Source organism: Scatophagus argus, chromosome 10 (assembly GCF_020382885.2).
Source record: "Scatophagus argus isolate fScaArg1 chromosome 10, fScaArg1.pri, whole genome shotgun sequence".
NCBI classification, from domain to species: Eukaryota; Metazoa; Chordata; class Actinopteri; family Scatophagidae; genus Scatophagus; species Scatophagus argus.
In genome coordinates this window covers 15345159-15360037 of record NC_058502.1, presented here as the reverse complement: position 1 = coordinate 15360037, position 14879 = coordinate 15345159, and the positions used below count along the sequence as shown (strand labels likewise).

General features: G+C 40.5%; 1 protein-coding gene across 6 annotated transcripts in view; it reads right to left on the bottom strand.

Annotated features, from left to right (window-relative positions):
- kif16bb (kinesin family member 16Bb) overlaps positions 1-14879 on the bottom strand; it is a 53011-nt gene that overhangs the window by 36091 nt on the left and 2041 nt on the right. For 5 of the 6 annotated variants that reach the window (XR_006844578.1, XM_046402679.1, XM_046402674.1 and 2 more), the window contains 12 exons: positions 12957-13072; positions 12716-12858; positions 12241-12409; positions 11644-11772; positions 11302-11477; positions 11141-11206; positions 11000-11059; positions 5143-5262; positions 4954-5005; positions 4730-4867; positions 3389-3471; positions 869-957 (listed from right to left, as the gene is read on the bottom strand). Coding sequence is in view for 5 of the 6 variants with exons in the window: in XM_046402679.1 (XP_046258635.1) it covers positions 869-957; positions 3389-3471; positions 4730-4867; positions 4954-5005; positions 5143-5262; positions 11000-11059; positions 11141-11206; positions 11302-11477; positions 11644-11772; positions 12241-12409; positions 12716-12858; positions 12957-13072 (1341 nt within the window). In the remaining variant the exon portion in view is untranslated. The remainder of the gene's footprint in view (positions 1-868; positions 958-3388; positions 3472-4729; positions 4868-4953; positions 5006-5142; positions 5263-10999; positions 11060-11140; positions 11207-11301; positions 11478-11643; positions 11773-12240; positions 12410-12715; positions 12859-12956; positions 13073-14879) is intronic. The other variant, XM_046402675.1, reaches the window with a different exon arrangement.

The following is a 14879-nucleotide window of genomic DNA, read 5'->3' as shown; positions in this document are numbered from 1 at the left end:
TGCATGTGTAGGACTGAAAGGTATCACCTGCTGGAGGCGCAGTTTTTTGAAGATACTGCACTGTGAGCGAAATTACATGTCAGACAGCTCCACGTGCTGTAAAACATCAGGGTTATCAGATCATGAGATGTCAGTGGGTGGTGAATCACTAGAGAGTGAATTGGATTTTGGATACGGATAAGTCAATGAACTGGGACACTGACAGATCAATGACTTGTCACACAGCTCCAAGGCAGAGTGTAAGGCTCAGTCACATTAACCTAATGTCTCTCAGTTTGGTGGGCTATAGTGTAAAAAAAGAAAAGAAGCCGCTGCTAGTAAAAATGTGAAGTAGAGTCCGAAGAAGAAGTTAGCACAGACAAAAGTATTAGTGTCACTGTTTGTTCAGGGATTTTTGTGTGATTATAGTATGTTAACAGTTAACCACTAATCACATGCTGGGATGCTGAGACACTCATCTACTGTTAATGAAGTTTACTGCCAAAGACTTGTTGATATCATGAGTGGAGAGAGTATAATTAGAGGAATTTTCCAAGGAGCTGAAATTTAAAAACACTGCAGTGATTTTGGAAATGAGGCAGTTATTTACTGAACTAGAGGTCATTTTGGGACATGCCCTCAGCTGCGGGCTACATGTCTGCACTGATTTCCACTGGTTCAGCATGAAGTACTTCAGAATGGCTTTTTGTATGTTCCCATCTCTCCTCACAGAAATGCTGCCGTGATTCATGGCTTTGATTTGGTCAAGGTGTCCGACGAATGTTGCTCAATAAGCAGGCAGATTGTGGAGATTGAGGTGGAGTGGGTTCAGTTATGCTTAGGTCACAAAGTGTAGAGACCTATTACACTATGCCTGCACAAGACTCACCCTGGATTCTGCAGCATCATCTGCGACAGATTCTCAGTAGATTTGGACATGTCAGTCAAGGACAGACGGGAGTCAGACAGCAGCCCACTCTGCAGACAACAGAATGAGACAGCACTGTGAAATGAAAATCTTTTCACAGTGCGAGAAATGAGTGACAGCTGTGGTAGATTTATAATTATACAATGATTTAATTCTAGTATATACTATACGTCATCAGTATTCATGACACAGAACATAAGAGGGTAGATTGAAGATAGCATCTGGAGAAATGTCAAAATCTAATATCTGGTAGGACAAATTTGTTTCAAAAATGAGGATAAGCAGTATGAAACTGTTCCCAAAATAAAAAGGTGGTACATTTTGACTAGAAAGACAGCAGCTGTAATGCACAACCTGGTCCATCACAGCAGTTTTTTTCAGTTTATCTTTAGCTGTGCTCTCTCTGAGGGTTTCCACATTATCATTCTAAAAACTAAGAAAATGTTATACAATTTGCTACTATTTTAAAAGCCACTTCTTTACACAACAGCTACACACATTCCGGGTGAGCTGGCACATATTCAGACTGAGCGAATGTGCAACTCTTGAGACCATCTCATTTGAAATCGTTTTAAAAATGAATGGCAAACACTCTTTTTGGAACCACAGCGGGGCCTGGATGTCTGCACTTTACTTGGCTGTAATAATGTGCAATTTTCAATAATGCAGGGAGCAGAAAGCTGTCAGAAACCAGAAGTACAGCTGTGTCTATAAAATGATATGTGAATTCATTTGCAAAATATAAAATAAAGCACAGGAGGAAATGTTCAAAGTGGATTCTATTTGAGTTGTGGGCTTTACGGTTTATTAACCTATGATCATTTTCCTTTGTATTCTAAAATAACTTTATTTAGGTGACTGAAAATTGATATTAGACCAGAAATTAGGGTCCAGTGTGTACAAGTTAGTGGCATCTAGCGGTTTGTTTGCAGATTGCAACCAAGTCACAACACCCCTTGTCTCACTCTCCCCTTTGGCCACTAAAATACCCATGATCGGCTTTCTCTAGAGCCAGGTTAGTTTGTCCATTCTGGGCTACTGTAGAAATATGTCACAGTGCATGGAAGAGGACCTGCTGCCTCTATAGACATAAAAGGCTTATTCTGAGGTACTGAAAATGCAACAAGTCTTATATTCATTTGATGATAGAGTAGTAAAATCATAATTATAATAATTTGCTTCCATTTCTGCCTCTAAATCATATATAATAGATCTATAAAATTCAAATACAGGGAATGTGAATATTATCAGATTCTGTATTAAGCAATTCTCATTCATTCTTTCTGTACATGAAAAGTATTCGGTAGCTTGGAATGTTTTCATTTGCCCTCTGACAAACAGTAAGTCACATGTCACATGAGTTTTTTTCTGTAACAGTTTCCACCCAGCCATAAAGCCATGAGTAGTGAAGCACCCAGGCAACAGTATTTGTATGCACAGTGTCTACCATCTTAGGAATGGAAGCCTGCAGCTCTTTCAGAGTGTCTACAGGACTCTTCCCTCACTTGTGCTCTGCTCACACAGACTCAGGTTTTGGTAAGTTTGAGCCCATTTAGACTAACTGATCTGCAATGCTTTTGTATCCTTCCCCCAATTGGTAGTTTCCAGTAAATTTGTTGAATGGCCACATCTTGTGTATAAATATAACCGAGAGCTTACCTTCCATTTTGGCTTTTCAACATTTTCAGTCATTGTTTACTAAATTTAAAATGATCTAATCCTTCTCAGAGCATAATGAAGAAAACCTTATGGCTTTAATTATTACACCCACTAAGGCCAATCCCAATGCAACTTTTCAAGAATACTTTAAACATTACAAAACATAACAAAATTACCGGAGAGTAAAACTGTAGTCTCCCTGGGAGAAAAGTGTGCATTTACACAATGGTTCTTTAAAATCACATGAAAGTGAATGAACGCCAAGAGGGAGCTGTTGCAAACTGGACAAAAAAGCAAGAAGTTCTGAAAGCTGCTGCACCTGGCCTCCTTTCAGGACGAGCATAGTGCCTTTCTGTGGCTGACATTGTGGAGAGACTGTTTGTGATGTGCAGGTCTGCCGCTTTTTGTGAGCCAATTAATGAGAATGAGGAAGTAATAGAAGGGTTTCATGCTAAACAGGCAAAAACAAGCAGTGGTTGCTGAATAAAAACAGTAAGAGGTTCTTATTCTGATCAGAAAGAATCTGCGTGAATCACACCAGTGATTTTGTTGTGAAGTTTCTGAAGTGAAGTGAAGTGAAGTGTGAATGAGAGTTCAACCTCAGCAATGTTTGCTGAAGGAAGCAGTTATTACAGCTGCTAGTTACAGAAACAAAGTGCAGGATGCTGACTTGCTTTAACAAAATTACCAGCAGAAAATGCGTTTGAAGCAGCATCTTTTCTAAGAGATGCTCTCTCAGCGTCACAAAAAAAAAATGAAAATAAAAATAAATGCAGAGAACAAAGCAGGACTTGACGTGGCGGTTTGGGGTGCTGTATCTACCTGGCGTTTCTCTCTAAGCTGGACAGCTTCAGTTGGGTGGTTAAACCGGAGTAAAATTCTTTTTCCTAGCTGTATGACTGCACCTATAGGGAGAATGGAGAAGACAGAAAGCAATTAAAAATATATATATATATGTATCACAGACGCTTTTATCCCTTAATGGTAGAAACGCTGCTTAAAAATGCTCCAAGACAGATGCAAGTGGCTGACAGGGAAGGTTCTGTTTCTATCAAGAACAAAAAAGGTGAGGAGCAAAAGACTTGCGCCATCAGAATCTACCCGTCTGCACTGAACATAAGGTGTAACTTGACAAAGAGCACAAGAATCTTCCAACATTTTCCTCTGCTGAGGTAAATTGAAAGAATTTTGAAATTAAAAAGAAACACACAACCCCAAAGTGACTGGCTGTGACCTAAACCAGGGGGATGAGTTACCAGAGAAAATACTGCAAGGAAACTTAAAAAGTCTCACAAAGCTATAGAACTGAAGTGATTTTAGGGTTTATATATCAGTCTCGTGCTCATATGGCCACATCCACAGATTTTCTCATGGTCCCTCCTCCATCTCCTCCTCTCTTGCCACAGCAAGTACTAATCTTGCTACTACTAATGACTTCTGACGAGTGACAAAGCACCTGAGAAGGCTGCCTGTGATGGATTCCAGCTGCTACTGGACTGAAAATTACTATCATTTGTTCAAGAAAATAGCTTCAGATGCAGCCATTTCTGAAGGGGATATTGGATAAATTGAAATGGTTATAAAAGAGACTAGCAGAGCCGGACTCTGCGCTGCTTGGTTGTGTGTGCAGTTTTTATCTGTGGAAAGCAAAGCAGTGTCGGTGAGGAGGCAGTAAGCGGTGAAAGCTCCCAGCCCCGGCAAGCAGGGTCTGCTCGGGGGGCAGGAGTTTCAGCTCCGTTTGGCTCCGTCCTTTGAAAGGTTAATGCTCTGGCCCACTTCAAACCTGTCGGCCCTATCAACTCCATCTGCCAATTAAATGGAGGGCCTGCGGCTTTGTCTGGAGCTTTGTCCAGGGCCTCTCGCCCTTCAAAATGTTTAGTAAGAGAAATGGCATCTGCCCTGTAGAGAGCTGTGTTCACAATCCACTCATGCCCTGAGTGTGCTGCCCGGGGGGAGCCATGGACATAAAGTGGATTTCATTTGCAGATGTGATGCAGTGATCTCATATAGCTGCATTCAAAATGGATGAAAGTGTTATTGCTTCCCACTTGCCAAATAATTGTGAATCTAAAAGAGAAATCTTCATTATTACAGACATGCCTTCCTCCCCCCCATGTTCATTAAAGAATATCAGGAGAATATTAACTTTGCAGAAATGCTTACCCTGAGTCAGTTGGCAGGGATCAGTTACCACAGAGCCGCTGACTGAACACAGTGCACCATCGTGAGGGATCAGAATTACGGTCCCAGCACGGTTCTCAAGCACACAATGTTCACTGAGGAGCCCAGGCCCATGAAGCACTACAACACAATTAAATAGGAAAGCACCAAAAAATACTGTTTATTTCAGGCCACTGGATAACACAGCAGTGGGGAATGTGACTCACCAATACCCTGACCGCATGATGCTTTGTCACTCCCGATCACAGTTCTGCCCTCCTGTAGTAAAGATTGAAAGGCCATTGTATAATATACAAGCTGCTGTTAAAAAAGCAAGTTTTGAAACGGTTTGTAATGATTTCTGAGAAAAATGTAGAGGTTTTGCCAGTAATACAGAGTTCAAGTGATCTATTTACTTTCAAATAATAGAAGATAATTCCAGTGCTGAGCAAGTCTTCATCAATTCCTATGAGATGAGGTACCTGGCAGTCCAGGACCACTCCACTACCGCCTGTCCTCAGAACAACAGTCTTCTCCTATAGGACACAGGAGAATATAACACGAAAGAAAAAGAAATCATTCAATAGCTTGTAGCTGGAATGGCACACAATATGAAATAAAAATGCTGACAGACATTTAATGGCAACCAGCAGAAAACTGAATTCTTTATGACTGCTCTTCCTTGCCTGAAGGCCAAGCAGAATAGCGGCGTTCCAACCACGTGTCACCGTGAAGCAGCAGAGTGGCTAACGGCAAGAGAGACGCCATAAATCATTCAGATTATCGTGGCTAGAGTCAAACTGTACATTGTGTTCAGCGAGCAAAACAGACGCAGTGCCACCACCCACACAGGTGGGCTGTATACCATGCACCATTGCCTTTATAGATACATGGCTACCAACACTGTATGTTGCTATTAAAATGCTACCAAGCTTGTAAATTATGTCAGCTTAAGATAACAGCAACAAACTTCAGGAAGTTCCATGTCATTTACAATGCGTTGGTGTACTTTATAGGCTCACATGAAGTGGGAAGCATGCCATAGCTTAAACTTAAAACTACAGAGAATTTCTTTTTCATAATTAGTGTATTATTTGTCAAGAAAGGGGACTAATTGTAGAAAAATTAGTCATAAGAGTCATTTCCCCTCCATAAATCATGGCATGTGTTTGCATAAATGCCAAATCTCAGAGGCAAATGATGAAAAACACTTCCATGTCTCACATATAGACTGTTGATGACTGCAACTATAGTGACACATACAGAAATATTACAGCCACATCACAACTGAAAGGTTAGATGGAAATGAATGCACGAATCTGCCCTGCTACATATGTATTTAATGGTGTTACAGCACCTGCGATAAAAAGCAGAGAAATTGATTTAATCCTTGAAAGCTATTTCAAAAGCACAGGAAGGCTACATTTAAACCTCCGATCTGCTCCATACACCGCTTCACTGCCTCCAACAATTGTTGCTGCGGAAATGTAGAAGCATGAGTCACACCACCTTACTGCACGGATCTGTCAAGGGCTGATATTCATTTAACTTTTTGTAAAATGTCATTTAATGTCACTTCATTCTTAACTTTACTAAAAGTAAAAAAAAAAAAAAAAAAAGGGGTGAAAAGGTGTGAGTTAAGCTTCAGAAAAACAGACAGGCTGCTGACAAAATGAGTTTTCCTGAACAGTTAATTTGCCAATTATTCAACAAGAAATCAAACACTTAGCCTCAGATGACTGACTGGGTTCAAAGAACACACTGAACTAAGCCATGAAGAGAAACTTAACTCTCTAGGCAAGTGTTTAAAGACCGCCAACCTTTTCCTCCCAGGGCAAAGGCTACGGCTCAATAACCCAGAGTCTACCAAAGTATGAGTGGCCCTATCAGAAGTATTCTTCTGTTAAGCTGGTGGACTAATGCCTCACATTGCCATGGATTATCATAAGTCCCTCCCCAAGAGGCAGAGCAGAAAATCTCACATATGGAGAATTCAGAGGCAACACTCTGCATAAACTCGTTTCCCCTCTCTTTCAACCTCGTCCTCCTCCTCCTCCTCTTTCGTATAGACTGGACCATGATGTGAGAGATGAGTCCACCGCCAGCACCACCCTGCTCATTGGCAGTTGTGAGACAGGAGAAATCCTTTCTTCTAATGAAGAAGGAGAGGCATCGACCCCAACCCCTGCACTTAATTAAAAGGGATTCTTCACAGACTTCATTAGAGGTGAGGAGCAGCCTGGCAGATTAATGCACTGTGTCGCTTTCCACAGACAACAGGAACAGATGAGATCCTCTTATTTTCTCCTCACATAGCAGAGAAAGTTGCTCTCCACCACACCCAATCAGTCAGTCAGTCCGTCAGTCCGTCAGTCCGTGGGATACGAGGACAACAAAAAGTCAGCTTTCCAACTGAGGCAGCTGGAGAACATGCTGTAATTAAAGCGGCACCGACGAGAAGCCAGGCTCAGACAGCATTTAGGTTTCCATCTGCACTTCGACAGTTCAAGTTCCCAACTTCGCTGATATGCATTTTAAAAAGACCATGCTAGGCCAACGATTGGTTCTTTCCTTCTTTCCGTCAGACTTGTGTGGTATAGTAACTTGTCAACTGAACAGATAAGCAGGTACTGGATGCAGAATATTGAAAACATAATTTCCTTGAAATGTCCTGTATTTACATTCCAGATTGTTGCTCTACAGTTTTCATAATGACATAAAGCCTTTTGTTTGTAATGATTGGTTGCTCCACTCCATTATGTTAACTCACAGAAAAGAACTGGCATCTTGTTAACAGTCATTTCTGTTCCTTACACACCCCTTGTGTTATTTGTGTGTGTGCTACAGGTAAAAGCAGAATCTCAACCAGAGAGATGTTGTTCTGGTTGTACAAAGAATGTGCCGTGTAATTAGCTTGATATGCATTCCAACCATCTCCATGTTTCCCTGCATGTCACTTGTGGTCAAAAACGAAAAGCAAATATGGGCTTGAAAAATTTCCCTACATATCCCATTGCAATTCATGTCAGTTAATCATAGTGGTTTTGCATGGGTGGACATTATGTGGTGAAATATCAGATTCTTATCATCTGTGTCATTAAAGAATGTGAAAATCGACCAGCCAGTTATCTTACTAATAAACCTAATACAGTTGATTTTATGGCCCTTGAAAGGAAATAAGTGAGCATAAATAACACATGCTGGCCATGTGTGTTTCAAACATGGATGGGTAATAAATAATTTTCATAAATTAAAGTCATGAAATGAAAATCAATCTAGTTTGGAGCCAAGCTTTACTAGCATGTGAAGAATAAACTGAAAGATGCCGATATAAATATGTAAAAGTTATGGAATTCTATAATGATGAACTGTGATGTATAACAGCCGACAGTATGGGGTAAAGTGACACTAAACAGAGCCAGGCTCAGCATTCAAGGCTGCATCATTGTGCTGATTGTTGCATGTTTAGGAAATACAAAGACTGCCGGGATCAAAGGAGAACTGTGGTTCATTTTATCTTACTGAAATTGAGGTTCCTCCCACCACACAGCTTTTCCAAGGGGACCTGATAGGGTAGAACTAGTCACAAATTTGTGTGCGACTATATTTTTTATATATCCCCGCAGTGGAACAACATTTCACTTTACCCTCTTCCTGCCTTTTTTGTTCTCTCAAACTGTTGCTGTCTCTGTCTGGTAAGAAGCTGCTGTGGAATCCATCTCATATTAATTACTTTCTCTTTCCCACATGCCCTGTAACCAATCTGGGAAGCTGACGATGAATAACTTTGCATTCTAAATCTGCTTTGAATACAGAATTCAAAATTCTGTTTACACTGCTCTTGGTCAACTTGTCTCCTTACAGCCCAAGCAGAAATTTTCAACTAGCTCTCACCAACAACGGCATCAACTGAGAACTGGGAGAAGACTGCTCTTAATTTATAAAAGAGCGTGCATGTGCTCTGTTTACAGACTTAAACACAGAGGCTGGATTTTATCAACTTTTTAAACAACACAAATTAAAGGCCATTTGTCAAAAGAAAAAAAGAAAAGAAAAGAAGAAGAGGAAATCTATTTTAAATAAATTCCAATAATGAAATTATGCTTTTGCTTGTCCAGGATGTGTGCTGAATTTTGAGGCTGGATGTGCTTCTCTGTGCTAAACGGAGCCAAGACACCACCTGTAATGTCTGTGCAGCATTCCAAGCAGAAATCCCACCTATCATTTTTCACCCAAGCAGAATGTAAATGCACAGGAAGAGAAATGTCAAATCCATAAAGTCATTCGTCAAACACTTTGAGTTTCAGCAACCCCAGCGTGCCTCCCGGTCACCGGTACAGTGGCCTTTTCAACCTAGGTGTCACATTGTCCCATGCATCATAACAGGTGCTTCTACATGAATGGGCACAGCTCTAAATAAGGCCAGTAGAGATGGATGATGTGGCCTGAGCATAAAGTCATAACCACTCGAACATGCAAACAGATTTACAACAGCGTAACTTTAATTAATATGCTGGACGGTTAGAAACCAAAGTGCCATATGTCAATAATCAAGACCTCTTAATTAGGAGCACTGACAGCTGCTAATGAGTTCCAATACACTGTCATGAATTAAGAGCTGCTGAGCCACTAAATGTCACCTGCTAACCACCGCACAGAATCAGAATGTTAATTATCCAGCATACACAGAACAGACATTCATGTGAAGGGTATTCAAAATCCTTACACAACGTCTTCTTCTTCAATCAGTTTGACTTCTCACTCTGCTGCAGAATCACTTGGTGGCTATTGCAAGTCTGAACAACACAAACCTATGCAAACATCTTTCAAAAAAGGCCAGATCAACACAGTTGAAAACCAAACCAAAACCAAAACCGCTACAGTTGGCAAGTATGATGGAGACAAGAAGTCACGCTTCACAATTCAATGCATAATGCAACAGGCTACTTGGCAGAATACAGGAGTCGCAAACAGATGACATTTGGTGTTATTCGGGAGGTTGGGCACAAATTCAGCAGAAGAAAAACGTTCAGCGTAAACTCTCGGTTGGCAACCGTTGGCTTTTTCTTGTGGCAATTTGGGATCTTGCGAAGATGCTGCCACCCTGTCCCAGCCTCAGAGAAACCATACTGGAGAGAAGAGAAGGCATGTCTGTTCTGTGTCTCTTTGTTAGAGTCCCCGAACACTGCCGCACACTAACTTTACGATCATTACAAGAACTCATCGTTTGGGTGCCATTTAAATCTAAATAGATGGAAAATTAAATTTAAATGCCAGGTTGACTCTGCTCGCTCCTCTGTGGAGTGGTTGTAACTGTTCACAAGACTTGCAGTGACACCAGCTGGTATGATGTACTTACTACAACCTGCAACGACTGTCAAACTGCTGCTTGAAGCTTGCTGCTTTGTTTTCATTGTTGGTGTTAAAATTATAGAGCAAACCTGAACACTATGTACTCAGTGGCCTTCTGTTTTAGCTGCAAATATCCTTATGTTACAAGCTTCAAATGGCATCATTCTTTATCAAGTACAATGTCAGATGTTGGACTAGAAAATGAAATACAAATTTGTTATGATGCATTAGTGAACTGAAACAATGGGAAACAGAGTAGGGAACAAAAACATAAGCAACAAGGGCACCTAAACTATTGTCTATCTAGCAACAAAGCTCCAGGGAGCCTTTAATAACAGGAATCCTCACGGATGTTTACCCAGCTCTATAGAAAAGTAAAATAACATTTAGATGTCAAACAACAGGGTTTTACTGTAAGTTGTTGGTTTTATTTAAAATTCCACCTCATTAAATGAAAGACCTACCACGAACTGGATCACTGGCACAAAGCAGTTACTTAAATTTTCTCCAGTTAATGTCTTGTTATCCTCTTGCTCATGTTCAAGAATCAAACAAACAGTCTCAGGCGTCAAATGTCAAAATCAATGCTAAACTGGCCCCAGGATATTTACACAAATGCTCACTTGGCTTCTTTATCAATGCATTGCAAGAATATTTGTCTTTTTATTTTTAACTCTTATTGCTTCTGAAAACTAAAAAAAAGCAGCGTGGGGGTGGCTGGATAAGGGCCCCAGTCGCATCTAGATCCATCTGGTGGCTTCATCATACATATCAACAACAAAAAAAAAAGACTAAATCACAATTAATCATTTTGAAAAGACCAGGAAACCTCTGTGCAGTGGTGTGCTTTTCGTGGATAGCAATGTCCCGTATTACTACATTTAAAAATGGGTTAAATAAGTGAATAAATCATTGATGTACCTGCGGAATACCCTGGGTCTCATCCCATTTGCTGGTCCACTCCTTGGTCAGTGCTAGAACCTGGGGAATAGTAGGTGTATTATTTACAGATGAGAACATCAAAAACATTCTCTTTTTCCCCATTGGCAGAGGATGACTCACCTTTTCCTCATTCTGATGCAACTCTTCCTCCACTTTCACAGAGCAAGACTGCTCCCCACGGGAAACCTGGAATCATAGTGAAAACACAGGCCAACATAAAATATGACCAAATGAAAGACTGTCAGCATAAATGCTGTGTCTGTAAGCTTAACATGCGGGACCTGATTGGCTTCTTCTAGCAGCCTTCGGAGCCTGGTGACCTCTTCCTGCAGCTCTCTGATCACCTTCACACTGCCATCTTCATTCACCATAGGAGAGTTCACTATGTTTTTAGTTCGACTGGCATAGCGCAAAGTGCTCAGGGTCTCACCGTAGTTCACATCGGCTGGAGAAATGGCTGCCATGAGAGGGAGGAATGTGCCCAGTGGTGAGCGGTGGTGAGATAAAACATGAAAGACAAAAACACATTATGTGGTTCACATCATCTAAGAATAAAGGAAGGGATGCACATGTTTTTTAGAAACAGCCTGAAAAGCAGCAGAGCTCTGATCTATAGTACATACTTGCTATCATAGTAGTCACAGAGTTTCCACCCAGGCTGTCTTTCAGTAGCCATGTCAGCACAGAGTCTCTGTAAGGAATGAAGATCTGCTTCTTCTTTTTTGTTAACGGTCCTCCCACACTAAGGTCAGCTGGGAGGTCACAAAGAGAGAAAACACTGATTCAGACAAAATGGAAAGTTCCAGTAACCCTTGCAATGTTTCATCCTTAACTGCTATAGTTCCAAAAGGCTCATTGTTCAATATTAAATCCTTAAAATGTATTTGCACCAAGACCTTGAGTTTGCAAATACCATCCATAAAAATTCAAGAGTGAGTTTAATTTCAGCCACAGTTTTATGAGGGCAGAGGTCAAGCTGATGAAAAAACAATTTGGAATGAAACCAAACTCCACATTGTAAAACCTAATATAAAAATTAGAGCTGTAAAACAGGCAAGCTAGTAAGTGACCTGCATACTGTGTTTTATTTCATAACAGGTGGAGTGATTCCACAGCAAACTAAATCGCAGTACTTGAATAGAAAATGTTTAATCATCATCCATTATTACTGACTGGCTCGATATAGAGAGATGTGGTGTCATGATGTATTTGTTATTTACCCAGAGCTGAGATCACACTCCCCAGGGTGACCAGAGATTTGTTAATGTTAGCACCTTCCTTCAGCCTGTTGCCTGTGGTGCGCGTAGCATCGGCTCGCTCGCTGCCCGCCAGGTCTACCAGGTGGATCTTACACAGCGTCTCACGCGGCAACTCTCCGTCGAACCACGCCTGCGGCATGCCAAAGCATTACTGAGTTCAAAGTTCAAAAGAGTTCAAAAGAAGCAACATCACAGAGGAATAATTCATATCAGGACAAAAGTGCTTTGTAAGACAGGAGAAAAAATGAAAAAGTCTTTGAAGATGGAAAAAAAAATTATTATTACACAAAATGGATAAATAAGGCTAACTGGAGCTCTTGAGGGATGGCCTTTGCCAACATCCAAATAGTTTTCATTGAATCTTAAACTTCAATTCAAGCTGGCAACCTGAGAGATAGCAATAGGCATACATACTGTATAAAGCACAGCAATTCACCTGGGTGAAGTGGATGGTAAAGATGGCGTGGGAGCGGCTGCTGAACTTGTTCATGCCTGTGCTGGCTGTGGTGCGGTTGGCATTGCCGAAAATGAGCAGGTCTTCCATGTCAGTGTGGTTATGAGCCAAGTGCTTGGACAGATCTACACAGAAGTTGTATTTTGTTGTGTTATAGACATTCTGCCTTTCACACAAACTCTGTTCATATAGACACAGACTGCAGAATAAAACTCTGTCTTACTCTCTACATAGGGTCCATCCGAGGGGTGCTCTCTCACTTTTAAACCTCCACCATCTGCAGTGGTTGCAGTGCTCTTCAGAAGGTCCCGCACACTTTCATTATAGATCTCCAAATAGCTGATGCCAAGACAGAAACACAAATGCAAATTTGATCCAAGAGTGCGTACAAAGCCACAAAGGCACAAATTAATGAAGTGTTTCACTGCTGATATGTGAATGGCACAGCACCAAATGAGAACAAAACAAGTTCCTATTCACTGTCTACTATGCAAAGAGATGCACAATACGTTTAAAGCCAAATTACTGTGTATGCATTATTCTGCTTGCACTGGCAATGAATAAACAAGCATATGCAAAGTAGGCTTCAGCATAACACTTCAAACAACGCGGTGGGTATGTGCAAGAAACAAAAGAAATTACTCAGAGTGGCTAATTCAAAAATAATGCAAGGTGTGGAACGATTAGGCTTTATGAGAACATGACAGTAATAAAATGGCATAAGACCATATCCGCTGCATGTAGCCATACAGGCTGTTTACTAGCACAGCGTTGACCATTTGGGGTACAATATTAGATGATTACTAAATGACCAGAGCCAAAGCTGCCATTATTGCAATAATAAAACCGGATGGAGGATTATTAAGTCACTTACATATTACTCCAACTACCATCACCTCATTACAAACACAATTTTGTATTCTGTTTTACAAAGTTGAGATGAATCAGTGTGAAGGTACAACAAAAACAAACAGCCTGATGTTTCACTCACAGGTAAGTAATGGAGTCCATGGCCATAGGAGGCGGGAGAAAATACTGAACGAATGTGTGGACAATTTAAAGGTCCAAGTAGGCTGTGACTAAAAACTAATAAGTCATATACTGCTGTGGTGACTAAATCCATGTTGTGTGTGTGTATCAGCCATGTCAAAGCATGTTTAATAATTACCATATCCTGTCTACTTGAACCAAACATTTGAAACACTGAATTCCTGTGTTTAACTTGTTTTCCACAAAAAAAAGTTGTTTCCTGTAACACTGACTCCGATATTTTTAGCTGATGAGCACAAGCTTCTGTTGTGTATAAACCCCCAAAAAAACCAAACAAACAAACAAAAAAAAAAAACACCACAATACACATGGTTTATTTGTCAAAAAACATTCCTCTGTCATAATTTAGCATTTCAAAAGAAAGGCTCAGTTGAACTAATCAGGGAAAAAAAAGGACAATTCTAGAGTTGAATTAAACACAAATAATGTGCCAGCAGCACACGATACCGAATGGCAAAATAATGTTTCATGGTAGCTTGATAGGCTTAAAATCCTCAGTTTTATCTCCCAGTAACTGTTTATCTCCCCTAACTGTACTCATTTAGGAGTACAGCCAGGACACGCAGCTATGTAATGGACACTGTGATGAGACGAGATATCATCAGGGATTTTGATCATTATTTGATTGTAGTAATAAAACCTAGATGATGTCTTTTCCGGTTCTAAAAGGACTGTGTTACAGTTAAATTGTACAATTTGAAGTTTCATGACTGTCCTCGCTTAGTAAAATGGATAATTAATCAATTTACCTGCTTGACCATTATATCTAAATTAATATAAAGACCGTACCACACGAAAATACATGAAACTGCATCGAAGTATCGATATGTGATTGATTAGGCTTTAGCTTTATGTGGCAAACTTTTAACCTCACTTCAAGATAAAGTGGCCCTTGGGTGCAAAACACACACACAAAGAGCCTACTCATTAACTGTAAAAGGCATTATCTTTGACTTGTTTTGTTGCTCTTTATTCTGACTGGAGGCCTGAGTCACTGTCAGCAGGAAGCAGGTACACTTGATTTTTTCTCTATGTGCAGTCCTTTTGAGGACACAATGCTTTTGCGTGCACTCATTAGATGTACTTTAGTTCTCTG